Source organism: Cydia strobilella, chromosome 22 (assembly GCF_947568885.1).
Source record: "Cydia strobilella chromosome 22, ilCydStro3.1, whole genome shotgun sequence".
In the NCBI taxonomy this organism is placed as follows: domain Eukaryota; kingdom Metazoa; phylum Arthropoda; class Insecta; order Lepidoptera; family Tortricidae; genus Cydia; species Cydia strobilella.
In genome coordinates, this window is record NC_086062.1 from 5,765,436 (window position 1) to 5,786,744 (window position 21,309).

The following is a 21,309-nucleotide window of genomic DNA, read 5'->3' on the forward strand; positions in this document are numbered from 1 at the left end:
TTTGTTCGGCAGCGTGAAAAGCAGATCCTCTATATTCTGATCGGCTGAGCGAGCGTTGACCTGTAGTTCATAGACAAACCAGTGAAATGATGCCTTGAGATCCTTAAGGAATATTGTATATACTAAGCAATATCCTTTCGTGGAATATCGTCAGTAAGTACTTCGAAAGTTTCTTTCGAGAGCGACGTGATGAATGTATGGTCATTTGCATTTAAGGTGCATCCACACCGCATGTACACTTTTGTGGAGCAACACTGTGCAATACGGTATCGGTAGTAACTTTCCTATTCCTAGTTACTTACTGTTGCACAGATGCACCTATATGCCGGCTGTACACACTCGTCGTAAGGCTCTCGCAGTGTGTACAGCTCGCATTACAAGTACGTAATCGGAGAATGCTTTTATATTGGTCTTCGTGAGCGATATACTCGCCAACCGATTGGAAATAGACACCAGGATCTTTTGAAAAGACTTCGCCTCCATATTTCACGTAAATGCACATCGTTTAGATATAATTATCTTTGTGAGGGTAAATGTTGGGGAAATAGGTTTATCAGCCTTTTAAAAAAAAAAAAAAAAGATTTTTCAGAATTACAATAAACTTCCGAATACGGAAGGAGGTTTTTAATTTGTTGCGTTTTGTTATCCTCAGACTCTGACATCGACCTGGACTTACGGGACTTAAGGATCAATTTTTACCGGAAGGTAAATCTGATGCTGGGCACTTCGATAAATCATTTAATAGGATTATGAAAAGAAACCACCAGTCACAAATAAATCCCAATAAAAATATCGATTGATAGTGCAATGCAATGTAGAAATCGCCGCGCTCGGTATAGCGGCATCTAGTGTGATATTTAGTAAGCCCGCTTAAAGAAATACTTACTCTACGACGCGAATACGAACGGAATTTTTAAGGTTTTCGATCCAATAGTGCACCGACACCAGGGCAGTACCACCTGGGAGGAATTAGAAAATTGTCAATTTCCGTCCCTGTCACTCGTATATCAAGAGCGATAGGGCTGGCTGGATATATTTTCTTCGAATTACGCTTTTAGTAATAGCCGTCCTGGGGTCGGTCACCCGCAAAATCGAACAATACAGGGAGGAAAAGTGTTTGTAAGAGCTGAAGACCTTGACGTAAGTTAGGGAAGTAAATAATAGCCACGAAAGTAACTCGATACCGCAGTAAGCCAGTAGCGTAACAAAAGCCGTCCATCCGAAAGCCATGTCGGTAACTTTATAAAAGTGATAAGGTACCAAAATACATCATGAGGATAAAGAACACGCCGCCAAAATGAGAGCTTTAAAATGAATAACTTCGATCGCACTCTCTAATTTCAGTTCCGTGTTTTTGAGATCCAGATACAGAATTTATATTTGCTAATCAAGTGGAAGATATACTATTCTAAAAACTTTTGTTGGGTTCCTTGTGATTTGTGATTGTGAGTTTTAACACTATTTGGTTCTGTATCGAGCCATCGATACCTCATCGTGGATACATAACCTCATTGAAACATCCAACAAAGCCAGCTGAGCGGCTTTTGTAATCCTATAGGATTAAAAAATACGTACCAACAATGTTTCCAACAAAGTAAACGCAATGCCACTACACGGTGCCATCCCTTTTATTCACATAAATGATTCACCGATTTAGATACGTCTGTCTTAATTTGCAGGCTAGACCCGGTTTCATTGCGATTGACAAACTCAATTGATGCTGATAATAAAATCGTTTTAGTTGGTCGATAAATGTTTGAACTGTATAGTTATCGATTCTGTCTCAAACTATTAAAGACCGAGCATAATGAATTGATGGCCGTTTAAAATCGTAGCAGTTTCGCTTATAATCTGAGTGTTTCTCATCTAGAATTCATACTCGTTATCTAAAATGCATTGCGATTTGAGAGTAGAACGTTGAACACAAATGGTATGATCCAGCCAGCTAGACTAGCTGGCACAATCGCTTTTATGCTCGACGGTATTTCAGATCATGATCAAAGCAATTGTTCCTATTCTAGCAAGTTCAAATAGGTATACCTACCTTCTTATACCGACATACACAGGAGTCGACAGGAGCGAACACAATGTTTTTTTTTTTTTCGTTTTTAAACCAAAGCAACCAAAGTAACATTTAAGGTAATTCTATATGTTTGTATGTTACCCCTATCCGCTTAAACAGCTGAACCAATTCATATGAAATTTAGTATGAAGATAGCTTGCGTCCCTGTGAAGGGGCTGGGATAGTTTTTTATCGCCAAAATCATCATTTTACGAAGACGGGCAGAAACTAGTAAGTAATAAGGTGTAAATAGAGCATTAATAAAGGTACACATAAAAATTGCCGCTGCGATAAAAGTCAAAACATTAACAATGACGTGATTGAAAGTATAGAATAACGTAAACGTACTGCCATTATACTCCTAACGGAGTAACGCTTTGATATCCGCAGTGTAAATAAACTTTTATCTCTACCATAAATAAAGCATATGAGGTCTTGCTTGCTATCTTCTTGGGAGGTAACTTCGTCTGTTTGTTACGAGTTACGGTCAAGTTTCACAACTAGTCTCTCCAGGCCCTGTTCTTGTTTGGAAACAATACTGGGAGAATGGAAGACAAAATGTTAGGACACCTGATAGCGCACGACAGCTTTTTCTGAAATCTTGTGGAAGGCAGGATTGAAAAGTCGAGAAGCAGACGAAAGCCTAGAATTACATATCCCAGCCAAGTGAAAAAGAATGCGTCGTATGAGGTAATTCAAAAGACTAGCATATGAAAGAAAGGATTGGCGATTACTCCACCGACATCAACAAGAGCCTCTACTCTTCTTAAGTTTCTTAAGTTATGATTATGATCACAACTACGAGTAACACTACAAGCTTCTTTTACATAACTTTGGCTATATTTTCGCACAACTTTGCCCATATGTATTAGGCGAATAAGGTCAAACTTGAGGTGAATGTCATGACCACTACAGTCCCCAGTGGAAAAGCTCCCACGCAAAAACCAGATAAACCCCAGCTAAATAAGGTTCATTAAATACTCATAGGTATCATAATGACATTTCAAATGTTTGGCTAGCAAGAAGTGTGGGCGCGGCGCGTTTCAAAATAAACTTATCACACAGCCCATAAAGATGACTTACGCCGTTATACTTCCAATAACGTTTTGCCTTAGCAATGGAGTAAGTCCCCCAGACACGTCTATCAACAGTCAGACTTTAGGTCGTTCCTCCGCACTTATCTGGATTATTCTAGATTATCATTAAATTGGAACTTTTGACATAGATATCAGCCTTTGTTAAGTTTGCAAGAGCTGTTATTAAAACCTGTAGTTTTTTTGTATCCTATGGTTAACAAAAGAACTGTTTTCACTGTAATATGATACAATTGTACATTGTTTAAAAACATACTCCTAGAACTAATAAAACCCGCATATTTTCACGCTAAAATTTGCAATCGTTGTCAGTCAGTTATAAATAAAAATATGTCTAAAATGCATTAATGCTTATACAGTATGTCCGTGCCTAACTATGAGATGAGAGCGATAAGGCAAGAGCAATTTTATGTTTCGAAGTTATTAATACCAAAGAGAATAGACAGTATAGAGTTATAGAGGGTTATTGTCATAGTAAATTTTGTAGTCACAGTAAATCTACTGCCATGCCATCTATCGACACAGGGTTAAAACTAAAAATGAAAATGTATAAAAATATAAAAAAAATAAGGATAAATGATTTTTTTAATGATTTTTTTTAGGACGCCATATGACATTGGGTCAATGTTCTTTCACTGATATGTGTTAAAAATTTTAAATATCAAACGGTGTCGCCAACGCGATCTTCCCGAGTATAGGCCAAAGGTGTAGCGCCATCCATTCGAGTATAACTTTTTCTTGATATTCCGAGTTTCCGAGGCACGATTTTTCCTTAGACTTTTCTTATACGGAGTTACATATATCTTTGTTAATGCCAATAAGTAAGGTGACACAGTTAACAGTTTTCATATACAAATAGGTACCTAAATAAAATGTAAGAATAATATTTAGATTGTCAGTCTTCTAATGAAATCCTAAACATGCAAATTTTTCACTACTTACTGGAGTCCCAGGCGAAGGTTTGAATATTTACTACATCCACTATGCTAATGTGACATATTGAATCGCAACGTTGTAACCTGCACATCCGGTGACAAAGCAAACGTTAGATAAAGCACATAAGGCCTTAGGTGACCTTTAGACGAACACATCGCATTGTAGCGTAACAATAGGATGAGTCAATTATATCTGAATTAGTGGTACAATGAAACTTGTAATGTAGGTAAGAATGGTTGTAATAGTTATTGGACAAATTGGTAAGACAAAATTTATGTAAAATGGGCCAATTGTCCAATATCCAATTGCATAGCAACATGCTGAGATGAGGCCATTTCGTGGCACTTTAATCTTATTTTATGTTTTCTTTTGTATTATGTAATGTCTTGTTTGTTTGTGCTTACGAATAAAATCTCATTCTATTCTATTCATAGGTATCAGCACCAGAGTTAGGTCATGCACACAACAACATTATCATATATGTAGGGTTCCGTACCCAAAGGGTAAAAACAGGACCCTATTACTAAGACTCCGCTCTCCGTCTGTCTGTATCACCAGGCTGTATCTCATGAACCGTGATAGCTAGACAGTTGAAATGTTCACAGATGATGTATTTGTGTTACAAGAAATACTAAAAAGTACGGAACCCTAAGTGGGCGAGTCCGTCTCACACTTGTCCGGTTTTTTTTTTCTCACCACTAGCCAGTTCAACAGCAAAGGCAACTAGTATAGGCTAGATTGACAAATCTTTTTCGAGGTATTTAGCTTAAATTAAATATCGAGCAATTAATAGATTATTGATAGAAAGAATTGCTTATTCCTTTACTACGTTTTTTGATATTAGTAAATATTCTATATGCCTCTGTGTGCCGATACGATACCCATGCCAAATTCCGGTTAGTCCAGTAACTTAAAACTAAATCAATGATTTCTTATTTTAATTTAAGACTAAAATCAGATCTATAACGGGTTAGCCAACAATAAAATACATAGGTACATACCTTGCTAAAACGTATTTCCCTGTAGAAGTATACATTATACTCGAAGGAAATTAGGAATACCTGAGGGAATTAAGGATAAGGCTTTCTTGAATTGAATACCCATAAGTATTATAAACGCCTAAAGTTCTCTACCCAAATCAAAATCAGTTAGGATGGACGGCGCGATCGGTTGCCTTACTTTAATATTTAGCATTACAGGATAAAAATAGATTACAACAGTTTACATGTTATAACAATAGGAATTAAAAAATATCAGGGAATTGTAAATTCCCTGAACTGAGATATCCCTACTAATAATAGTATAAATTCGAAAGTAACTCTGTCTGACTGTTACATCTTCATGCTTAAACGGCTGAACAGCTGAGATAGTATGAGGCCTGATTAAGGGGATATTTAAGATAACCTTAATAATGAAATCATCCCACGCAGACGAAGTCGCGGGCAGAAGCTGGTAGGTAATAATTCTATCATCATTTTAAGAGCTAAAATATATAAAGTTTTCCAACTGCTTTCCTTGCTCACTGCAACTGTTGTAGTGCAACCACTAACTTGAAGCAGACATTCGAAATCACGCTGTAACATTCTCTACACCGCTCAAACTATCGAACAGCATACTTAAACACAACTAAAACATGTTGCCATTGTAGTAGTATCGGCCGGCTATGAATGGAGCGACCTCGATTGTAAATTAACACGAATGAGTCCTAAATTTTCTCATTGATCGGGAAAGTCAATAACCGATGTGAATGTTTTTTAGTTGTAGCGTTATTAGCGGAAGTTCCTCATTTCTGTGCATTTTATATGCACAAAAATGTGTTCATTTACTAACGTAGAAGTGAGTAAGGCTCATATTTAGTCCAGTCCAGACAGATATGTGGAGGATAAATCTGCGAATATTTGGTATTAAGTACAAATGTTTCTGCGGACAGATCCTCGGCAGACACGTCTGTGCGTAATTCCCGGAATGCCTTAGCAAATTTGTCTGCCTGGCAGATCTGACGGGCACATCTGTAGGTACGAATATCTCTAGCTTATGTCAAACCTCCTCCGCGGCAATACAATATTTGATGTTGTCATGTTGTCAACATGCGCGCTGTACAGTTGATTCGCTGGCGGCACAATTTCCATGGGATAATTTTTTTATATGCTCTAGTCAGACTAGGTTTTAGTTTGTTGGCCAAATCAGTCGCCTTACAAACTCCATTGCGGTCCAGACTTCCAGAGGGCCTACCGCGATAATCTCTATCGCTCTTGCATATTTCATTCGAACGATAGAGATGCAAATACACGAACTTTAAAAGATGAGAGAACTCTACATTATAGAAAGAAAAATGAAAATGAAACAACGAACAAAGAACACACACACACAACGAGAAAACACGAACGAACGGAGACTTGTCAATAGTAATGCCATTACTTAAAAGTATGTAATGTCATTCTAATGCTAATGTCCTCAACCTGCCTGTCAACTTATGCACCAAGTTTTTATCATAACCGCCTGGCCTGAATTTTCTAGCTCACCTTGTGGTCTAATACACAGGTATAGTAAAGCTGTACACACAACTGTAACTAATCGGATTCTTGGAACGCTTACACATCAATTTGCATGGCATGCCCTTGATTCACTTAATTGTTACGTGAATCGATGCAACGGTGCAATATGGCAATTACTTATTTAACTTAGCAAGCTCGAAGCCTCTACATATGTCAGCTTGGACGGAAATGCTTTCAATATCTGTCCGGCTTTTTTCCTCTGCAGGTCGCATTTCTCTACTGATTGTTGTAAAATTTTGTGAGCAGGTTCGATGATTAAATGGATTTCTTTGTTAATTCAGTTATAGGAAACTTTCAAATTGGCGGAGCCATGGGGAGCCACGTATTAGCTGTGTGTATAGGAGTGGGCCCGCCATGGCGCCTATGGGACACACGATATTTGACAATGGACAGCTATTAGCATTTTTACACATATTTCTCTCTGGTTGGTCATCATCATCATTTGCGAGCCATTGCAGAAATAAAATTGTTAGTCAGGCATAGTATGTAGAGGACTAATATTAAGTAAAGTATATACATGTCGGCTCCCTCTTATGATTGACCCCTTCAACCTTAATATTTAAAGGTACAACTCCAAAAACTCAGGTACTTTCTCCAAAAACGGGAGCCAATGAAGTACCCCGAACAGTTCCTAAAGTACAGTACTTAAGTGACATTAATTGGGTCGTTTACCTTATCTGTTACATATATTATTTGTTTACATATCATGTACGTTCGAGTGTTTGATATAAAATATTAAACATACATATTCGGCTTATCTGCAGTTCTGCTGGTATTGGTATTGGCGCTATATTATTACTTTTACAAGCGATAAACTTTTAACTGTGTAGTAATCACTACAAGAATTTCTTAGCCAAGAATTGGGTAGGTACGACGACTATGGCGCCGTCCAACAGCTATGGGCCACTTTCCGCTTACCAGAGCAGGCCTATTATGGATCTATCTATCTATCGATTTTGTTTGATATTTTACAGCTAGTATTTTCCTTGTGTTAGTGTGGTAAAAAATTTTGTGTGTTCATTCGGTGGCAAAATTTGCTTAACCCTTGTGCCTTGAAACCTGAATATCAATATATATTTATATATATTTCGTGCTTGAATATTAGCACGACAGGTTAAACAAAAACTTTGGCCCCTTGCAAAACATATGACTATTGGAATGTCGGCTTGTAAAGATGTTTGTGACCTCGACCGTACATATAACGTACTAGCTTTTGCCCGCGACTTCGTGTGTGAATGATTCCCTGTACCAACTTCCTTATATACCTATTTGAGAGACAATTCTAACTTCTAACGCCTTGATAAAATGTAAAGGCAATTCAATTTGAGCATAAGAAGAATAAGAATAAGTTTATTGTTTACGGTAAACACACCCACCGTGTTATAATAGTTATATCATTGTCAGGCGATGCATCAATTATCTCACTTTCTGGGTGGAAGTGAGATAATTTTCACCCTCTTTAAGGGATGATTTCCGGGAATAAAAACTATTCTATGTTCTTCCCCGGGACTCAATCTATCTCTATGTCAAATTTCAACTGAATCGGTTCAGCGGTTTAAGCATGAAGAGGTAACACACAGACAGACAGACAGACAGACTTTTGCATTTATAATATTTGTATGGATTTATATATGTTCTACCCTACACTAACTGATATATCGTATAAACGAAATACATTTTAACAAACACCTAACCAGCATAATAAGAAACAATAAACAATTGTAAAGAATCTCCAAAGAAACCCGTAAATTATGCCCTTAAAATGTCGCAAAAGTGATTAAGGAACTTTTTTAAAGTTACAGACTCTGAATGAGCTTGGAAACAAGGAATATTGCTGTTTACCCAATGAAATCTCGCGAGAATGACCTTTGAATAAAAATGAAACCCTTGGGTTTCGGGACAGCGCGAAACTTGAGCGATACACATTGCCATTTAATTGTGGCAACTTTAAAAATATTTGGAGCTCCAAGTATTAACTGCTAATAGAACTCGAATGCAATGGGATTGCTTGTTTACAGACTCATCAAATTCTTTAGAAAATTGCAGTTTGTAGAATAGAATAGAATAGAAACACTTTATTGACAAACTGTGTACAGAAGATGACATTTATACAAGAACATTGTCCCAACAGTTACCCGACATGGGCGTGCAATGTTTACTTACATCTCCTCTCTACTAACTATGCTAGCAACATGCAAAAAATGTCTTAAACTAATTAGTTAGGTACTACCTTACCTAGAACTAATAGTTCGTTAAGTTATTATCTAAAATAACTAATTCCGCGACATAAATAAACATTATTATCGCCATCATATATTCAAAATATTCCTTAATGTTGTAAAATGCTCTCTGTATTAGCCAATGTTTTAATTTACATCTAAACTGTGTGTAGTTTAAAAACTGTAATAGATGTCATATATTAAAGAAAAAGTGACGAAGCCCTCCAGTGGTGAAGGCCAATGTGGTTTAATATATGACATCTATTACAGTTTTTAATTTATATATAGTAGTGTGACTACTTAAAAAACACAAATCAAAAAATAATAATAATAATAATTTGATTTGTTCCCAAACTTGTGTGTAGTTTGTTTAGTGCTTCGACCTCACAAACTATTTTGAGAAAAAATGTCAGCTTCGCCACGGTATTAGTAACACGCGGCTTCGTCATTTTAATTCCCTATTAATTAGTGGATAATTTGGTCTAATTATGTGGTTGTTTCGGTATGCGTTAGTCAGTAGTCACAGTAATTTTGTAACACTCTTCTTTTTTTTTGATGTGGCTTTGTATTTTACTTCAAAAAAAGAGGTTCTCAATCCCTTGGGATCTTTTACGGCTAATGGAATGGATAATCTTTTATGAAAACTGGAACTTAGTTTGAAAACATTTGCTTATCTTTCACGCGTCAATTTGCTTTTCATTAAAAAAAGAATTAAAGTAATTTAAACCGCATTTAATCTTTCTTTAGTACCTTCTTTTTCAAGTCATCATATAGCAAGCAGTAATATAATCTCAACCAGAACCAATCCTACATATAGGTATGTATAACAAGAGAGTTTAACCGAAAAAAGATTTTTTTTAAATATCTCTATCGAATAATGCGAGAGCATTGCGAGAGCGATAGAAATGAAATAGGAGTAAACATCTTCAATGTTTGCGGTACTCGATACTCGTCAGCAGCCTTACCGATCTGTCCGTGTGTCACGCCGAGCTACGGCCGAGAGTGGCACTTACGAAGACAAATCGTCGATGTTATTGGCGATACCTGAGTATTTAATTACGTCTATCTTATTCCTTTTGTGCGAGTGCGAGACGTTTCGTTATTTCTTATTGTGGTCGGATGTAGATTTAATTTATTATTTATAATGTTGTTTTGATACGATGTTTGGGTGAAGCCAAACAAAGATGTTTGAGACGTTATGTTTTTAGAGACAATTGCAAACTCCGTATTGGTTCTGTACTAAGCTTAACAAGAAAACCGGATGGGAATCGACGCAATCAACAACCATCCTTTGGGCAGACTTAACATTTATCATCATTTACCACTTAGCACTTAACATTTATCATCCATAACGAATTTATTATTAATTTGGCCGGGTCAAAGGTAAGAAAGAGCTCTTGGCTTTGACCCGCTCAAAAGAAAGCAAGAGACCCAAAGACCTGACCGTTGCCCTTGGCTAAAACAAAATGGGAATCCATGGCATGGAGCAAGTACCAACTAAAACTTTATTGTTCTATGGACTTTTGTCAGAATTAAAGTGATTTTATTTATTTATTTATTTTATTCTAAAAATTTTGTCTGTTTCAATCTTTCTAAAAATCATAAAATCCGCGTCACTTTATTTTGACCTCTTGTGGCTCTTGTGTTGTGTATTAGCCTATTTTGTCACAACCAGGGCTCGGAACCGGTATTTTTTAAAAACCCCGAAATAGCCCAATATTTTGAATTATTTTATGCTCATTACGTAGGACTGAATCATGTATTTAGGAAACAATTTTGCATTATTAAAACGTCCCATTAAAAATGAAATTATAAACAAAAGAACGAAAAAGAACGTAATAATACCGGTATTTTTGTATGGAGCAAATACCGGTTTCCGACCCCTGGTCACAACAGAATGCAAACATGAAAGTTGACATCGACAACAAAGTTGACCTTTCTTAAACCTTATTCCAGACATACGGTCCACAAATAATACCTACTACAGGCCGGGTCGATTACTCTGTTGATTGGCGCAGAGCGGCCAGTGTTAGAACACAGCATGGAAATAGGACACTGGCTATATGAGCCGTTATTGTATTTGTCAACATATAGTAGCTGGGTTATAAAGATATACAAAAGATTAGCAATCTGAGTAGCTCCTATTAACATCAAGCGTGTAACTGGCATGAGGTTACGCATCGGCTACTTAAAGGTGAAATTCACAACCTATCTCTTATCCTTTAACTCGCATTATCGTGCTGAGTCTGAATTTCAATACACGATGGGTTCGAATCCTAACTCGTACTAATGAGTTTTTCGGAACTTTTGTTTGAAATAACCATTTCATTTAATGAATGGCTTTTTTTTTTTTTATCTTTATTAAAGAGCTTTATCGCTTAGCGATTATGTCGCTCCATATAGTCATCATACAATCACACTCACTTACGATTACTAAGGCCTATATTTACTAGCTTAAACAGTGCTCTGGCCTCGTCCGACAATGGAGAAGCCAGGGCACTATTGCAGCCACCAACATTGTTAAAAATATTAATGAATGGCTTTTTAGTGACGGTAAGCAACGTAAGGAAATCGTATAACTCAACCGACTCTGGAGTGATCATGATGAGTATGAGGACTAAACTCTCATGCACAAAAGGTACCTTATCTACCGTAAAAAACATTTGTCAGTGCGTGCTCGATCCAGTTAAAATACGCTTAATACAATGCGCAAAAACGAGTCATTTCGCGTAGAAATTTAAATAATGGTGTTTTAACAGAATGATTGATGTCTTCATCTTGACCGTTTATTCCTCTTAAATATCAATTGAATACGAGCATTGACGCGTGGTAAAATTCCAATTGGCGGTTTATCTTAATATAATTAAAAGGGTAAAAGCTGATAATGAGACAAACAATAGGTAGTAAGGACAGTTTGTTAGTTGTTGTTTAGGCTAAGCTTCGCCTCCCTATAAAGATAACCAATGAGGATGCGTTTTGGATTCATTATCTTAGTTCCGACACAAAGACAATGGACGGCAATAACCTTTACCTGCGCTAAACTTTTTTCTTCATCACCTACATTTTTAAGTGCCATGCTATTGGTCATCACTTTTATGCTATCGCCTGACCGCCTGCAAGACGTTTAAATGATTTTTGCCCTTAAGGTGGTTCACCGCCCATGTCCCCGATTGTACTACATATACAGGGTTATTTGGGTTAGGGTTACATAAAAAGGAAAATAGGAACCACTGCATCAATGCGTAAAATATTAAGCTACCTTATTCCCCATTATTCTCTCCGACTTCGTCAAATCAAAACCCGCTATAGAACTAGTTGTTTAAATAAAACTAACTACGTCGGATAACTAAACCACCATTATAGCTCTAACTAACTAACTAACTATACACTACAGCGCCGAGATAGTTCGCTACGAGCAACTTTTGACGAGAGCTCTGAATGTTTTGGCGTCTATTGAAATGCCGACTTAATAACGTTATGACGTATCTCAGTACAATGTTCGTGGCCTTTAGGACCTTCTGTACATGTATGTAAAAGGAAATGCCGGGACTTATTTTCGTAAAGGTATCTCACAGTTGCGTTGCTCATGGCACTTAGTACGTTCTGGTCTTGGAATCGATAGAATAGTCTATTGTCGTAATAGCGTAAGTATATTGATTATATTGTTCATGACTTTCAGGACCTTCTTGCTTGAGAACATAGATGCTGTAGTTTCATAAAGTCGTAACGTAACTTACTGGCATATTCAAGGGTTTTCACTATACATTCTGTATATTGGCAATGAGAATATAAGTCCCGGTCAATATAAGTCTAGAGAATATAGGCATCAATGCGAGTATTGCGAGTCTGGCTCTACCTTTAAATGAGGTACGGTGCTAGGATTTGGCGTTAAAAGACTAACGTTTATTTATGAAGATGTAGCTTCACATTTCACATTGCGTAATGAAAAAATGTGACATGTGTGTGACAAGGGGGAGGGGGGGCATCTATTAATCACGTCACACGAATTTCTAGGTTTTTGACCCCTCCCCTCTCCTTGTCACATTTGGTCACATTTGGCAAACCCCTCCCCCCTGGTGTGACGTCACATTTTTTCAACGAAATTGGCAAATCGAAATATTAGTAATTTTTTAACCCAAAACTGATTAGGAAAGTAAATTAAACGAATAAAAAACTATTATCGTTTTAAAAATTTGTTATTTAACTGCATGTACTGCCAGTACAGCGAATAAAATCATTTAAATAAGTTAGTGACGTCACAAAGTTTGTGACTTCCCCCTCCCCCTTGTCACAACATGTCACATTTTGTTGACCCCCTCCCCTCCCCTCCCCCCCTAAACGTGTGATTAAATTAATGATGACCCCTTAGGAAAATTTACACACGCAACAACAACTTAAATTTATCTAAATAAACTACGAGTACATATGCTCCATAAAACATCTTATTCTAAAAGACCTCCGCGAGCTGTACCGGATGCAAAGGTGCCCATCACACTTGCCGCGTTACCATGCTGGATAGCTACAAATTGATTTACTAAAAACATTATTCTCTTTTCACCAAGTGTAAACTGGTTTTATATATGCCAGATACTAAAAATTACAGCCAATCTACCTAATACAACTGTCATTTTACTACAAAAGCAAACAGATTGGGACATAAAAGCAAAGCTTATATCATTTTTAAACGCTTGATACGCGTGGCTTCACCAACAGGCATATGCAGTGACTTTGTATATTTCATACTGTTATATGCTGTACACCTATTTTTTTTTAATAAATAAATAAATATGATAGTTGGCGTGATAAAATGAGTGTCACTTTTTGAAACCGCACGATTGAAAGAGACAGGCATTGTCATTATCATGCTGTCACGTAGACAACTACGACCATCATACAGATAGATTGATGTGTACAGTCGAAATAATTTCGTTTGTACCTCGTGGACTTTGATCGTGATTGAAATGGAATTATTGGACGAATCACGATAATTGTCCATTGAAATAATCCAAATAGTCATTTAATACGAGTTAATAGGCCATATATTGATGGACAGAACTGAATTGATAGTAAGAATAATTGTTCTAAACTGAAATTGATGTCATATACGAAAGGAAAAGTGACGAAGGACTCCAGTGCATGGGGCTGCAACTGCAATCGAACCAGCGTCCTCTGCATTCGCGTCAGATGCCTAGTCCACTCGGCCGCGCGGTCAATTTCAGTCTATTTCAGTTTATAATTTTTATTAACAGTGTTTATACTTGAAATTATATGTTTGAACTGTTTCCTAACAAGAATTGCTCTATTGTTTCTCACATTTTGCTGTTGTTGTCTGTACATGTTCGTACTTGTGTTGTGATCGTCACGAATAAATGTCTTTTATCTTTTTTTTTTTATTAGTTTGAATAGAAAAGGAAGACACTGAAAGTACTCTTCAGAAAATAAAAAAATGTGATTTATCTTGGATAAAAATATAGTCAAGAAAATTGTAGCGGCATACACCACGACATACTTACAATGTTTGCTAACAATAACAAATAACAATACACGACATAAGTGCTGCGATTCGTGATTTGTTTAGTATGATCGTGACATCGCTGGCTTTTTTGAGTCATACACATTTTATTGTACGCTGTACTCGTTCGTGTCGTTCCTGTAGTTATAGACTTCGCAAAATAATCTGTAGTAATCTGTGTGTGTGGTAATCTGTTCGCAAAGTTAAAATTATCAAAAAGTTATTTTTTACGCCGCACTTTTTATGTGCCCGGGTTGTTAACTCTTTTATTTTGTCCACAGAACTGACCTTTTCCAAAATGTGTTTTGACCCTTTTAGTAGCGATATCGCCGATCGTCTCTCGAATTTTACCATTCGAATTGGTGAAGAATGGGATGTCACGTCACGTCATTAAAACTTGTCGAATACGGCCTAAAAATTCGACATGGCTTACCCATCAGCGAGTGTAAGATCAAAAGTGATCCATCTTCGTTTTGTATGTTGTGCCATACGTTTGATTGACAGCCATTCAGGGTCACACTCTATACACCTGTAATGTACGCTATGCTAGGGTTGTAAAATAAAACTGTAAGTAAACGGATTATATTCTGTATAATGAATTTATAATACAACCCGACGTTTACAACCCTTTACAGCGTTTGTCGTCAACGGGAGGCATAGGGCCGCCATTAATTTATTACGTAAGACGATTTAGGGGGGGAGAGATGGGGTCGAACATTATCTTATTTTTTTAAAACAAACCAAACGTGTATTCATTTTTCCTGTAGATTCTTACGTAATATAGGGTGGAGGGGGTCAGCCTTTTCTTATATTTTCTTACATAGGGGTGGGAGGGGGTACTCGAAGTATACAACTGAGAATTTTCCATCTATCATTATCACTACAAATAACGACTTGGTGAGAAACTTAATCTGGAGTCTTAGCTTTGGCCTTAAAGTAAATCCATCTAAAACACCTGTCAGGTAAAACCTATGCTGGGGCCATCTGTAAAATATTTCGACCGGCCAACCCTAGCTCCGCCACGTGTAACTTTCATATAGACATCTTGACTGAGACGCTCTTAAGATAAGCCGCTGTAAACCGCGCAAAGATTTATCATAGCCTCTCTTAAAGTCCCATCTCGCTAAGACGTTCGCAGTCAGATGGGACCTTGTCGTACCAAGTACTTGACATGTTACATCGAAAAGCCTCTAAGTCTTTGCTTGGTACGTTTGTCATGGGCATGCCGCGAATTTTAAAAAGTTGTAGCACGCGTGATGCAAATCGTCATAAACAATTGACCTTTTTTGTAGGTCCAAGTTTAACATAAAACATAAATTTAATATTAAAATGTATAAATTCATTCATAAAACTTAGCTACCTCTTACAAACCTCTAGAAAATATAAGACTTATATTGACCGGGGAAATAGACCGCGTAGTGACACTGTGAGTGTAGTATACTTGAACAGACCAACGAGTGTGAACGCCTTAGTTAATATTTTTTTCATAAAATCCCGGGATCCCGGTATTGAAGTCGCCAATACCGGTATTAATACCGGTATTGCGAAAGGTCCGGTAAGTGGTGAAGATGGAAATGTTATCGCATCTTAGAGCGATGGCGGAAAGAAGCGGCAGGGATTAATCGGAACAAGTTCCTCGTCTATTATACTCATAGTTAATAAATATCATTGTTTTTCTATTCGTAAACCTTATTACAGTGATATAAGGTATAACAATGGTAAAGTAATTGCTGTTAATTGAATACATCAAGTACTCACCGGTACAACGTCCCCGAGTGTATTTTCTTTACGCCGTCCATTGCGCTGCTATCATATCCCTAGTGTCTCTGTCGACTTAACGCCATCACTGTTTGAAGATTGACCCACAAATGTACCTGAAACAAGACATGACAATGGTAATGAAATTAAATAAATTGTTGGAGTACGATTCGAACTTGCTATTTAGTTTATACCAAGTAGGTGGCAAACAAACATACGGCCCGTCTGATGCAAAGCGGTACCTCATCAATAGACCTGCAACCCAAGGATAATTAGGCTATAGCAGGTGATAGTACGGCGAAGATATCCCTGTCTGACCTACCGCGATTATTTATCGACTACCTATCGTCTTATTATTATATCGACGATATAGACTACTTGTCTTCTTCTAACTATTACAGTTTATTGCTGCCTGCTGCTTTCCGAGTGATAATACACGCCTGCGAAAAAAATCGCTCTTCCCTACTCGCTTTTCACTGCCAGTCAAGCAAGTGCCTTATTTCCGTAAAATTGACTTGTAGAATCTCTGTCAATGTCGTATCACAATATTCTAACAGATGGCGTTAGCGTTTCCAACATCGCGCTTACAGAGTTCCCAATATCAGTTACTATAAATACAACTCCTAACCAACTCTTATTGGACTTCGGTCAGAGGGCGGACACGCTATACAGCAAAAATCACTTGCATTTCTATGTGTGAACTGCACATATGTACACGCGTAATGCGTTAGGTATAGTGTGAGTAAGTTTCTTAAAAATAGTACTGAGCGGCCGGCAAACGGCCGTCAATCTGCTGTCGCGGGGCGAGGTAATTCGAGTTAGGGCGGGGCGGTGCGTGGCCGTTCTGTATGATCTATTACTTATTCTGTGCTTCGGCCCCCAGGCCTAACACCCGCCTGGAGAGAGAACTCTCTATTGCCCTCCCTACTGTCCTACAGAGTAACTGAAAATGCCTTGTATTTGGTTTTCTAGAGTCAAACGCCCGCCAGCACTTACGTAAAGATTTACAGATACAGTTAGATACGAGGAAACGAATAACGAAATTTGATAACCCGGACATAAACGTGACCATGCAAGCCGGCTAATCTGATAAACAGAATTTTACAAGCCTGTAAAAAAGTAAAAGCGAGTAACGTCTCAAGAAATTGTAGCTCTTACATTAAAAGAAATGTCAAAATACCTATTGTTTGTCTTAAAAACAATGATCGTTGCGTTCACAGCGACTATGAATATGATAATCACTATAACCAGGTTAATTGCAAAGGCAATTAGCTGGGATGTCACTCCAATGTTGTAAAAGAGTCCAACACTGAGACCAACCAGTATAATGCGATCTCCGATCAGTGGCGTAACGATAGGGTGGCAAAGAGGGTAAAATGCCAGGGGCCCCTGGCCCGAGGGACCCCAATTCGACCGAGATGCCGTGAGCACAGACCCCTTTTGCCCAACTTTTGAAAAATTTGCCATGCACCTTGGTGTAGTTACGCCACTGTCTCTGATTATGCATACGGATATAGTTCTTGAGTTACACTGGATGTGTAAATGTTGGAATCAAAGCTTGGTAAGTAAACAGTGAAACACATCGCCTGGAGAAATATGGATGCTGCATAATTGTTGGAAAAGGGATATCTTTTAATTCTGTCTACAATTTTCAGATACAACATTACTTTTTCCACGATTATTTTGCGTGTAAGAGCTCTCTGTCAATTGTCATCCTGTGACCTGACTTCAAGAAGCAGTGGGGGGTTCTTTATACTTTGGAAATTTTAGGATGTTTTAAAGTGTGTACCCAGATTTCTCATTGAACAAACCAATTTGGCTTGTAATGACATATTTGACTCATCAGTGTTGGTCCCATTGTCACCATGGTTAGTTCTTTTTAGGGTTCCGTACCCAAAGGGTAAAAACAAGACCCTATTACTACTCCTCTCTGTCCGCCTGTCTGCCACCAGGCTGTATCTCATGAACTGTGATAGCTAGACAGTTGAAATTTTCACTGATGATGTATTTCTGTTACCACAATAACAACAAATACTAAAATGTACGGAACCCTCAGTGCGCGAGTCCGACTCGCACTTATCCGGTTTTTTGTTTATGATTACATGAAATATAGATAGATCTTATTTATTTATTGAAATATATCTTATTTGTAAGCCTGTACTTGCCTTTCCTTTTCTGTGAAAATTCAATGCCAAATGTCAGTCAATGAGATATGCCCATTAGCTTTGTCAAATAGTCTCCACACAATTGCAAACAGGTACTTGCAGCACCAAAATACCGAGGCATCTACATTGTTGTTTATTCTATACAAGGTAAATGAACAATTGTGTTGGCATTTATGAATAGGGGCTCTTGAGGTTGCATGCAAATCAATAACACATTGTGTATACAAATTCATAGGGTTTTGTGTAGGTTTGAGACATGTTAAGATTCCTAGCATAATCAGAAGTACTGAGCCTATCCCTGAATAACTGTGATGTTCATTGTTGTTTCACACCTCACCTCACCTCGCCTCAATAGCCGGGTCCACACATAGCGAGCATACGCGCGAGGCAATTTCCTCGCGCACAAAACGGCCAGTGTAGACGTGACTCGGCCGAGGCGCGCGTGTTGTATCAAAAATTTTAGACGTGCCTCGCTCGCGCCTCCTCAGCCGAGGCACGTGTACACTGGCCGTTTTGTGCGCGAGGAAATTGCCTCGCGCGTAAGCTCGCTATGTGTGGACCCGGCTAATAGGGCAGGTTTCTAGCTGTATCTCTTATCTTGCCAGCAACCCATTGTCCCTTCATGTATCTTAAATAATTTTAGTCTTGTTGGAATTATTTCTGTCAGTTATTAAATTTCCGTGTCCCACTGCGGGAAGTTATCACACAAAGCATTATCAACCAAATAAGTGGTGTATTTAACGAATTTTTGAAAAGTTTTTAAGCAGTTAAGTACATTTAAGTTAATGATGTTTTGTTATTTTCAGATGACACTAAACCGCAATCATGGACGGACAAAATAAATGAACTGAACTGAACTGAACTGACAATTAATTAGATCAACAAGGCTTTCTACAAATTTTCCATTAAGTTATTATATTTTATGATAAACCATTTATTTAAATCCATAATTTATTTTAAGTGTGGAATGGAGTAAAAACTAGATTATCAGGTTAGCATTTTTATCGAAATATTTTACTAAGTATATATTTTTTGCTTAAATTAAACATTCTTATTTTACAGACAAACAAGGGCAAAAGTATAAGTGGTTTCCATTAAACAAATTAATATTCTTTCATATGAATTCTAATTAGAGTTGGCCATTAAATAAATTACTCAAATACTAACTTGATAGCATCAAATATAGTAGATAGAAACAAGTATAAAATAATAATACTTTGTCATACACATGATACACATGACTTAAGATTGAATGATTATCTCAATCTCAAGATCTTGGCATTTAAGTTAGTTTTTTTATAAATGATCAATGATTGAAGGCAACTATTGCATAGGCTGCATACATAGTCATATACCGGTATTACAGTTAGTTTTAGCAACACAGTCTTCTAAAGAATCAATAGGACGCAAAATTAAAAGTAGACACTACTACACTATTTAAAACTACTGACACACCACATACTTAACAATTTACACTAATTTCTGAATGAATACTTCATCAAATTGCCGTGTTACACGAGCATACTGAGGAAAAATGCGCGAAAACCTGATGCTATAGAAAATCTATCCACTTATTCAGAAAACGTGACTTGAGTATCACGTAGTAGGTAGTCCTATACTATAGCGGTTCATTGATACGTATTGTAGTACGGCTTAGCGTTGAAAATGTTACTCTAAGCGCAAAACAGCCAGCCCAACGTGTTCTAGCGCTTCGTACGCTACTACAGGGTTTCAAAATGTAAATACAAATGCAGGAATACTCACCGAAAAATGGCCACAAACGACAATATCTCACAAACTTAAACGATCAACTCATAGCGCTTTCAGATAAATGGAACGTGAGATAGTTTTTTACACCGACAATTTCCCGTACAAATGCACTTTCCAACAGCTTTTACTATTACGGCCTACTATCGCAAGTAGTACAAACAGTACGAAAAATACTTAACGTCTGACGTACTTTGCGCGAGGGAGCGGTCGGAATGTAATCAGTGGAGATTAACGAATAAGCCACCCAATTACACCTTTACACACGAACACAATCGAAGTATTTAATAAATTCACTAAATGTATTCCGCATATATGGATTTTATCACAAAACACCATGAAATAATTATTTTAGGCGTCAACGAAACGATATCTGTCCGTCCCTCCTCCCTTCACCGTACATCATAGACAATATGCTACGTCGATCATAGATAACGTAGAAGTAGAAGGAACATGATTAATTCTTATATGGCAATATCGGAGATACTGGCGTTATGTAAAAAAACGCAATAAGTGCTTTGCCTTGGATAATCCTTGGATGGATATCGAATAATTTAAAATATTACAATATTCACGGTGATATGTCACATAAATTTAAATATGCGCAGTTAAAACAGGCCATGCGGCTTACTATTGTTGTCTCAGCTAGGCTCCCAAGACAATCTCTTGTTAAAAAAGGATACAATATTAATGACAGCACATAGTGTTCCCATAATCAAATTTAAATTAATGATGTCAAACATTTAAAATGTATTTCTAAAGATAATGTGTATATAGCCTTATTTATTATCACAAGATTGGTGAGTCACAGTCAATATTATAGCGTAGGTACCTATTAATTTTTTTAGATATTGGTGCGAGGCGACAATATTCAACATCTCCATACCGTTTGGCGTTTGATAGTAAACTTTGGCCCAAGACTGTCTCATTTCAAACATATACTGAGAGAATCATACTGTCTTTGTCTTACGCTAGTACTAGCACTCAATAGAAACGGATGAGTATAATTTTTCTGGTTATTACATAAAAAATATTTAAATATTAAAAGTTGAGAATTTACACAAGAATCGTTATTTTTTGTTTCATTTGTTTGTTTCTTTATTAGAATCTGTTTAAAATTCAATTGCGTGGTAAAACTTTTTAAATGATATTATATATATAACACACTCGTAATATATGTATAATAGTATTTTACTTTATTCACGTATTATAAAATATTTTACCACCATATTTACAAAAAA

At 37.1% G+C, this 21,309-nt stretch overlaps 1 protein-coding gene across 1 annotated transcript in view; it reads right to left on the bottom strand.

Annotated features, from left to right (window-relative positions):
* The window catches only part of LOC134751452 (catenin delta-2), a 68,039-nt gene extending 47,567 nt beyond the window's left edge, over positions 1-20,472 (bottom strand). Inside the window, exons 1-2 of the mRNA XM_063686860.1 lie at positions 20,066-20,472; positions 16,137-16,252 (exon numbers count right to left, since the gene is read on the bottom strand). Of these exons, the coding sequence (XP_063542930.1) occupies positions 16,137-16,177 (41 nt within the window). The 5' untranslated portion in view covers positions 16,178-16,252; positions 20,066-20,472. The remainder of the gene's footprint in view (positions 1-16,136; positions 16,253-20,065) is intronic.
* Positions 20,473-21,309: the final 837 nt, after the last annotated feature.